The sequence below is a fragment of the Mandrillus leucophaeus genome, unplaced genomic scaffold (genome assembly GCF_000951045.1).
Source record: "Mandrillus leucophaeus isolate KB7577 unplaced genomic scaffold, Mleu.le_1.0 Scaffold200, whole genome shotgun sequence".
NCBI lineage: Eukaryota > Metazoa > Chordata > Mammalia > Primates > Cercopithecidae > Mandrillus > Mandrillus leucophaeus.
The window spans coordinates 1,009,690-1,018,843 of NW_012102033.1; the positions used below are offsets into that span (position 1 = coordinate 1,009,690).

The following is a 9,154-nucleotide window of genomic DNA, read 5'->3' on the forward strand; positions in this document are numbered from 1 at the left end:
TTTTTTTGAGACGGAGTCTCGCTCTGTCGCCCGGGCTGGAGTGCAGTGGCTGGATCTCAGCTCACTGCAAGCTCCGCCTCCAGGGTTTACACCATTCTCCTGCCTCAGCCTCCCGAGTAGCTGGGACTACAGGCGCCCGCCACCTCGCCTGGCTAACTTTTTTGTATTTTTCAGTAGAGACGGGGTTTCACTGTGTTAGCCAGGATGGTCTTGATCTCCTGACCTTGTGATCTGCTGTCTCGGCCTCCCAAAGTGCTGGGATTACAGGCTTGAGCCACCGTGCCCAGCCTGAAAACATTCTTTTTCTAGTCAACCCATTGGGAGATGAAATACAGTAGACACCAACATTTGCATGAAAATGTCACGATGAAAGCACTGAGGCCTTACGGGACACCGGCACTGGGGAGGTGCTTTTGAGCACCCCGGGGGTCCCCGCCTTCTCCCTCTGCCACGGGCCCAGGTGTTCTGGCTCCTTTGTCGCCTTCCCGCCATCTTAGAAAGTGACTGAGGTCTTTTGAATTCCGGGGGCTGGTCTGAACCTTCCAAGAGCACAGATTTTTACGGCTTGAAAATGACTGACCTTAAGGCTCAGTGAATCCACAGCTGACTGAAGGTTCCAGAGGGGAGGAGGAGGGGCTGGCTTGGGGTCACACAGCCAGAGGCAGGGGCTGAGCAAAGTTCCCAACAGCGACTGTCTGCCAAAGGTCAGCCCCTGCCCGATTGGCCACCACAAGGCGGGGCTGAGCCAGTGGGCAGGGGTAGAGTGGGATGGAGCGGGAACCGACTGGCGGCCTCCCGTCCTACCTGCGGTGAGCCTCCTAGGCCAGGCTGCTCGGGGCTGTCCTGCTGCTGGACCGCCAGGGGCAACGGCGCTCACGTCCCACACTGTTGCGGGTGGCCTGGCTGGCAGGGGTCCCTGTGGGGATAGCGTGGCTGCGGTTGGTGAGGGGATTGGGGCGGGAGGGGGGTGGCGGTGTTAGATTCTGCAGGCTCTGCTCTGAGCCCCCGCCCAGCCCAGAAACCCCACTAGCCTGGGGCCTGAGAACAGCCACGCCACTCCCTCCTGAGAGCCCACCGCGCCACAGCTTGGAGGAAGAGCCTGCGGGGAACTGGTTGCGGGACGCTGTCTTCTTGAGTGCAGGTTTGGCCAATGTCGGGGCCTCAGGGCTCGGGTAGGGGGTGCATGCCAAGAGCCAGGGAAAGGAAGCCTGGGTCCCAGATGGACCCCATGCCGCCCAGGCAGGCCTCCTATGGATCTGCTGGGAGCAAAGCTGGACTCTGTTTCTTAAAGGGGGGTATGGGCTCTCTGTGGGCCATGACTAGTTTCTGGATCCCTCAGGAACACTAGGGAACTCACATCCTGGTTCCTCAAGGTGCTAAGGGCCAGAGGGTGCCACCCCCTGAACTATCCAGCAAGAGAGAAAGGGGACATGGGGGGCTGGTCCTTAACAGGATGCCGCTGAGGGCCAGGCGGGCGGCCGTCACCCTAGTGGGTGCAAAATGGCGCCAGGCTCCTTGGGAGGGCAGAGGGTGAGGCCTGTCATCTGGGGCCAGGGGAGGCAGCGTCTGCATGTGGCCAACAGCAGTGGGGACATGGGCTGTGAGGCCAGGCTGGGGCAGGTGTGGCCTACCCCTACCCCCAGGGTGCCCTAGAGATGCCCAGCCCAAGGGCATGCCTGGGTGCAGATTCAGAGCCAAGGGCCTGGAAAGGCTCTGAGGCCCCCAGTCCACAGTGAGCTCCTCACGAGAGGCTGCTGGCCCTGGAAGGGGAAAGTGGGGGCATTTCAGAGTCCAGTCCTTCCCAGCTCCTGCCATTCCTGGGGTCTGGGCTTCTGCCCCCACGGGCTCCCTGGCATCTGGCACCCCACCCTGTCCCAGCTCCTGCTTTCCTGTCTCTCTCTTCCTCATTACCCCCCACCCCCAACATCTGTTCCCCCATCTGCTCTGGGGAACTCTGGATGGGTGGAGAAGGCAGAGACTCTGGTCTCCAGGCCCTGAGGCCCAGGACAGAGGGCGGGGGCTGAGGTGAGCAGAAAGTCCCAGAACTCTAACTTCCGGTCCCCACACCCTGAGTTCTGAAGGGAACCCAGGTGTCTGCTTCCCCTGACCCCATGGGGATCCCATTGTCCCACTCCCAAGCCCCAGAGCCACCCAGGTTCCAGCTCCCAGCATCCCTTTCCTCAGCTCAGCTCTCTGGGCTTTGCACTGGGGTGGGAAAGGGTTAAGGGTGGGGTACCGGGGGGGGGTGGGTGGGTGGGGGTGGGGGGGGGGTGTGGTTGTGTTGCGTGGGGGGGGGGGGGTGGGTGGGTGGCAGAGAGGCCGGGTTGTTTGGTGATAATCCCCTTCCGTGCCCAGGGTGTGGAAAACAAGGTTAGGGCCCCATGTGGGAAAGGCCATGGCTCTGATCCCCGCAAGCCTGGGCCTCGGTCTCTCACTTCTGATCCCCCGCCAGGCAACCCTAGCCTGTCCCCTTCCCTCCCCTCCCCAGGGCCTGCTGGGCTGGGTGTCTCTGAGCCCACCTGCCTGCCTATCCCAGCCCCCAGGCTGTCCGAGCCTCAGTCTCCCGGCTCCCTGTGGCCTCTGGGTGCCTGGCCTCTCGGCCTCCTGTCTGTTCCTCTGTCTTTGCAGCAACTTCTCTGTGCTGTGCCCTCCCCCAGGCTGGCTATCCTCTCTCTGCCTCTGTTTCTTTGTGACTGAGTCTTCGACTATCCCTAAGCCCCCTCTCCTGCCCAGCCCTGCTTTCTCCGTGTCCCTCTCTAGGTTTCCACGTCTGTTGGCCTTGGCCAGCCCCTCTGCTCCAGCCGCTCACCGCTCCCCAGGGCCCCCTGCCCCTCGACACTGATGGATAACTCTGGGGTGTTAAGCTATGGATTAGTTCAGGCAAAATTCTCGATTTTGTCTGCGTTCTTTCCCCTTTGGGTTATGTAAACAGTAATTCTCCCCAGATGGAACTATTTTCCTCGCTTCCATGCAGCCGGGGACTGGGCCTGGACGGGTTGGGGGTGGAATGCTCCAATTCCACAGGACGCCTCCAGGAGGGGTAGAGGCTGCGGCTGAGGTCCCCAGCCCAGCCACCTCTCTTCCCTCCAGGTGCTGGCTCTGCTGTGACCATGCCCGTGACCTTTGCCCTCCTGCTCCTCCTGGGCCAGGCCACTGCGGACCCATGCTACGATCCACAGGGCCGCCCCCAATTCTGCCTCCCGCCAGTGACACAGCTAGCTGCTGTGGCGGCCTCCTGCCCTCAGGCCTGTGCCCTGTCCCCAGGAAACCACCTTGGCCCCGGGGAAACCTGCAATGGCAGCCTGACTTTGGCCCTGGGTGGCTCCTTCCTCCTGACATCTGTCAGCCTGCGCTTCTGCACCCCAGGACCCCCAGCCCTCATCCTGTCTGCTGCCTGGGCCTCAGGGGGTCCCTGGAGGCTGCTGTGGCACAGACCCGCCTGGCCTGGGGCCTTGGGGGGCCCTGAAAGCGTGACCTTCCACTCCACACCAGATCCTAAGGCCACTGTGGTGGCCAGCCACCTCCGCGTGGAGTTCGGGGGCCAGGCTGGGCTGGCGGCGGCTGGGCTGAGAGGCCGCTGCCAGTGCCATGGCCATGCTGCCCGCTGTGCCGCCCGTGCCCGGCCCCCCCGCTGCCACTGCCGCCACCATACCACTGGCCCGGGGTGCGAGAGCTGCCGCCCGTCCCATCGAGACTGGCCCTGGCGGCCTGCTACGCCCCGGCACCCCCACCCTTGCCTACGTGAGTCCTGCGCCCTGTACTCTCCCTACCTTTGCCTGCCTGCCACTGGGTCCTTTGTCCCTACGGAAGCAGAATGTTCCCTTCCCTCCCTGGAACTGGGTGCTCCTTGCCTCTCACCCCAGTCTCAGACTCAGTCCTCTCTGTACCTCCTCCCTGCAGCCAGTCGTGTATCTCAGCCACACATGGGCCTGTCTGCTCATGAGGGGCTCAGCCTCTCCCCAACACTCATCAGCCTGTGATAATGGTGATGATGATGATGATGGTAGTGATGGTGGTAATGGCGATGATAATGGTGATGGTGGCGGTGATGGTGGTGGTGATGATGGTGGTGGTGGTGATGGTGGTGATGATGGTGGTGGTGATGATGGTGATGATGATGGTGGTGGTGATGATGGTGATGATGATGGTGGTGGTGATGATGGTGATGATGGTGGTGGTGGTGATGGTGGTGGTGATGGTGATGATGATGGTGGTAGTGATGGTGGTAATGGCGATGATGATGGTGATGACAATGGTGGTGATAATGGTGATGGTGGCGGTGATGATAGTGCTGGTGGTGATGATGGTGATGATGGTGGTGATGATGATGATGGTGGTGGTGGTGATGGTGATGATGATGGTGGTGATGGTGATGGTGGTGATGATGGTGGTGATGATGGTGGTGGTGGTGATGATGGTGGTGATGATGATGGTGATGATGGTGATGGTGGTGGTGATGATGGTGATGATGATGATGGTGATGGTGGTGGTGATGTGATGGTGACGATGGTGATGATGATGGTGATGGTGGTGGTGATGGTGGTGGTGATGATAGTGGTGGTGGTGATGATGGTGATGATGATGGTGGTGGTGGTGATGGTGGTGATGATGATGGTGATGATGGTGATGATGATGGTGATGATGGTGATGATGATGGTGATGATGGTGATGGTGATGATGGTGACGGTGATGATCATGGTGATGATGGTGATGATGATGGTGATGATGGTGATGGTGGTGGTGATGATGATGATGATGATGGTGATGGTGATGGTGGTGGTGATGTGATGGTGATGATGGTGATGATAGTGATGGTGGTGGTGATGGTGATGATGATGGTGGTGATGGTGATGATGGCGATAGTGGTGATTATGGTGGTGGTGATGATGATGATATAATAACTATTTCCGAGCACCCATCCCAGGGCCTGGCTGGATGCAGGTACTTGGGTAATATTTATTGAACAGTTGTAGGGGAACAGGGCAGCTGGATGGTACCTGACTCCTCAAACCAACCACAAGGGGAAAGTATTCGGTCATTAAACACATATTTATCAATCACCTACTGTGTGCCAGGCAGGGACTGTCATCAGGCCCATTTTACAGATGAGGAGACTCAGGGCTAGAGTTCGGAAGTCCCCTGCACAAGGACACACAGTGGCTGCGTGTGGCAGGGCCAGGATCTGAGCTCAGGAAGCCAAGTTCTGGGGTCTCAGCCCATCCCTGCCAAGCTCCTGCCGGATACTGTCACACCAGGTGCTCTAGGGTGGCAGACAGGAGGTAACAGACAGGAGCACGGCCTTGGTGGCCTGGCAGCCAGACTATTTGAGCTTGAATCCCGGCTCCTCTGCTTACCCGCTGTGAGAGCTTGAGCAAGTGACCTAACCTTTCAGTGCCTCAGTTTCCTCCACCGTAGAGTGGGGATAGTAACAGCACATCCTTTACAGGCTGTAGTGAAAATTAAATGCATTAATATACAAAAAGCCTTTAAATAAAGCCCAATGTGGTACCTGGCAGAAAGAAACGGCTTCCTGAGCGCCGGCCAAAGTCACCACTCCCCAGCTGAGAAGGTAAGGCTCAAAAGAGAGGTCACTTGCCCTAAGTCTCATTGCCAGCAAGGGATTGAACCCAGGGAGCCCTGAGTTCCTAGATGCTGCAACAATCCACTGCTCTATCCAGCTGGACAGGTGCCCCCCAGGAATGTCCCGTGAGATGTCCTCTTTCCCGAAGGTGCTTCCAGACCGGGCCTTCCCTACCTCTCTCCAGCAGCCCCTCCTCAGAGACAGCCAGTGTCAGTTCCTTCTGGCCCTGACCCGCTCCCTCCTCCAGCCTGAGACACTTGGTAGAGGGTCTGAGGTCCTGGGAGGTAACTCTACCAACAGACACAGACACACACACGTGTGCAAGTGTACCCTGGCCTTCCCTCTCCATCTCCCATGCTCTTTGCCTCCCAGCCCTCTATTTCTTTGTTTTTTCTTTTGAGACGGAGTCTTGCTGTCACCCAGGCTGGAGTACAGTGGTGCCATCTTGGCTCACTGTAACCTCCGCCTCTGGGGTTCAAGCCATTCTCCTGTCTCAGCCTCCTGAGTAGCTGGGATTACAGGTGCACACCACCATGCCCAGCTAATTTTGTATTTCTAGTAGAGATGAAGTTTCGCCGTGTTGGCCAGGCTGATCTCGAACTCTTGACCTCAGGTGATCCGCCAGCCTCAGCCTCCCAAAATCCTGGGATTACAGGCGTGAGCCACTGTGCCTGGCCTCCGCCCCTTTATTTCTTCATACATGAAGATTACATGGGCTAACTTACAGACCATCCCCATTCTTTGGCCAAATCTTTTACCTAAGCAGGGGAGTGAGGGGTGAGACTCACCTGGCCTGAGGATGAGGTGGCCTTCATCCTGGGCCTGGACAGGGCCTGGGCACTGGGGAGGCTGTCCTCCTGAGGGTCACCACATTCTCCCAGACTGAGCAGGGCAGTGCCCTCCAAACCCGGGTAGGAGACTGACAATGCTGTGGTGGAGAAAGGTCAGGGTGGCCAAGTGAGACTAATGCCTGTGGCAGAGCTGTGGGCTTCACAGACATTCTGGTCTGCATCTCCCCTCCCTCATCTGAGTTTTCCACAGGGGAAGTGAGGTGAAGTGATTACCCTTGGGTCAGAAAGAATCCAAAGCCTGACTCAACCCACTGAGCATCTGAATACCTTTGCCACCTCAAATGCCCACAAAAACCCTGGGAGGGAGGGATCTGAATTCTCTCTAGACAGGGAGAAGAGAGGCTGGGAGAGGGCGAGTCATTTTCCCAAGAACACGCAGCTGTCTGAGCTCCCTGATCATCCTGCAACTCTTCCGGGCTCCCAGGGACCTGCCAGTCCAGGGCTTTCAAACTTCTTAGAGTCAACACACCCTGTCCAAGTCTCTTCAAAGAGTGTCCATGAACCTGGGCAGCATAATGAGTCCCCATCTTTGCAAAAAAAAAAAAAATTTTAAGTAGCCTGGTGCGGTGGTGCATGCCTGTGGACCCAGCTACTGAGGAGGCTGAGGTGGGAAGATCCCTTGAGCCCAGGAGTTGGAGGCTGCAGTGAGCTATGATGGCGCCATTGCACTCCAGCCTTGGCGAGAGTGAGACCCTGTCTCAAACAAAAAGTGGTCTATGAACCCCCTGCATCAGCATCTCACTCTGCAGTGCTTGCTGGAAATACAGATCCCTGGGCCCATCAGAAAGCCTAGGGATGAGCCCTGCAATCTGGCTTTTGTTGTTGTTGTTTTGGGTTTTTGCTTTTGTTGTTTGTTGTTTTGAGACCTTTTGCAACAGGTCTCACTCTGTTGCCCAGGCTGGAGGGCAGTGGTGCAATCATAACTCAATGCAGCCTCCAACTCCCCTCAAGTGATCCTCCCACTTCAGTCTCTAGAGTAGCTGGGACTTACTGGTATGGGCCACTATGCCCTGCTAATGTGTTTTTAATAAAAACGACAACAAAACATTTCCCTGGTAATTCTGACGAGTAGTAAGGTTTGAGAGCCACCTTAAAAAACCTGACAAATGCTCCCAGGATAATGCATATTTATTATTATTTAGCATAATCCTCATATGAGGATTACTGGAGTGAGCTAAGAGCTCAGACTCTCAAGTTAGAAGACCCGTGTTTAAGCCCCGCCTCCAACTACCTGCTAGCTGTACCTCTCTGTGCCTCCGCTTTCTCCCTCTGTAAAATGGGGGTGATAATAGTGCCAGCCTCATAGAGCCCTTGTGGAGATGAAATACATCAAACACTTAGCACAGGGTGCCCTGCACATGGGAATGCTAGACAGCCAAGTAATTGCTCTCCGCCAGGCCTGGGCTAAGCACTTTCTATCCACTTCATTTCATTTAAGCCTCATGAAGTAAACATTATAAATGCCATTTCACAGCCAATCAAACTACAGAAGGGAGAAATCACTTGCCCAGGGAATACAGTCAGAAAGACAGATAAAGCTAACAGGGTCTGATTCCACAGGCCATAGCCCACTCTTTTTGTTTTTTGTTTGTTCGTTTTTTTGAGATGGAGTCTTGCTCTGTCACCAGGCTGGAGGGCAGTGGCGTGATCTTGACTCACTGCAACCTCCACCTCCCGGGTTCAGGAGATTCTCCTGCCTCAGCCTTCCGAGTAGCTGGGACTACAGACACAAGCTACCACAAGCCAGCTAATTTTTACATTTTTAGTAGAGATGGGTTTCTGCCATGTTGGCCATGTGGGTCTCGAACTCCTGACCTCAGGTGATCCACCCACCTTGGCCTCCCAAAGTGCTGGGATTACAGGCATGAGCCACTGCACCCGGCCTACCCATTTAAAAGATGAGGGGCCAGGCACAGTGGCTCATGCCTGTAATCCCAGCACTCCGGGAGGCCGAAGCAGGTAGATCATGAGGTCAGGAGATCAAGATCATCCTGGCTAACATGGTGAAACCCCGTCTCTACTAAAAATACAAAAAAAAAAAAAAAAACAACATTAGCCAGGTGTGGTGGCATGCACCTGTAGTTCCAGCTACTTGGGAAGCTGAGGCAGGAGAATCACTTGAACCTGGGAGGTGGAGGTTGCAGTGAGCCGAGGTCGCGCCACTGCACTCCAGCCTGAGTAACAGAGCGAGACTCCGTCTCAAAAAAATAAACAAAATAAATAAATAAATAAAAAGATGAGAATGGAAATGTCCTGGGAACCAGGCTTAGCTAGAGAGACCCAAGCATTCTCTTCTACCTTGGACACTCACTGCTTCCTTTCATGAGGGCAGGGCCATGGGAAGAAAGCTGGGGACTGGGGAGCAGCATACCTGGCCCTGATGCGCCCCCACCCCATCTTGCTCCTAGCCTGCTCCTGCAACCAGCACGCCCGACGCTGCCGGTTCAACTCTGAGCTGTTCAGGCTGTCGGGCGGCCGGAGTGGGGGTGTTTGTGAGCGGTGCCGCCACCACACAGCCGGGCGGCACTGCCACTACTGCCAACCAGGGTTCTGGAGGGACCCTAGCCAGCCTATGTCCAGCCGCAGGGCCTGCAGGGGTGAGTGTGGCCTGTAGACAGACCTGGGGGGAACAGAGGCGGGGCTAGACTCCTAGGGCTGAGGGAGGAGGGGCTAGGGGCTGGGACTGAGGGCGGAGGGGCTGGGCCTGGACTCCTGGGTCTGA

At 56.7% G+C, this 9,154-nt stretch overlaps 2 protein-coding genes across 2 annotated transcripts in view; one reads left to right on the forward strand and one right to left on the reverse strand.

Moving 5' to 3' along the window:
• Positions 1–9,154, reverse strand: part of LOC105539183 (galactoside 2-alpha-L-fucosyltransferase 2-like) — a 50,143-nt gene that overhangs the window by 11,446 nt on the left and 29,543 nt on the right. The window contains 2 exon segments of the mRNA XM_011979367.1: positions 805–916; positions 6,370–6,509. Coding sequence (XP_011834757.1) covers positions 805–916; positions 6,370–6,509 — 252 coding nt within the window.
• The window catches only part of NTN5 (netrin 5), a 10,935-nt gene continuing 2,822 nt past the window's right edge, over positions 1,042–9,154 (forward strand). Inside the window, exons 1-3 of the mRNA XM_011979366.1 lie at positions 1,042–1,141; positions 3,091–3,741; positions 8,841–9,029. Of these exons, the coding sequence (XP_011834756.1) occupies positions 3,111–3,741; positions 8,841–9,029 (820 nt within the window). The 5' untranslated portion in view covers positions 1,042–1,141; positions 3,091–3,110. The remainder of the gene's footprint in view (positions 1,142–3,090; positions 3,742–8,840; positions 9,030–9,154) is intronic.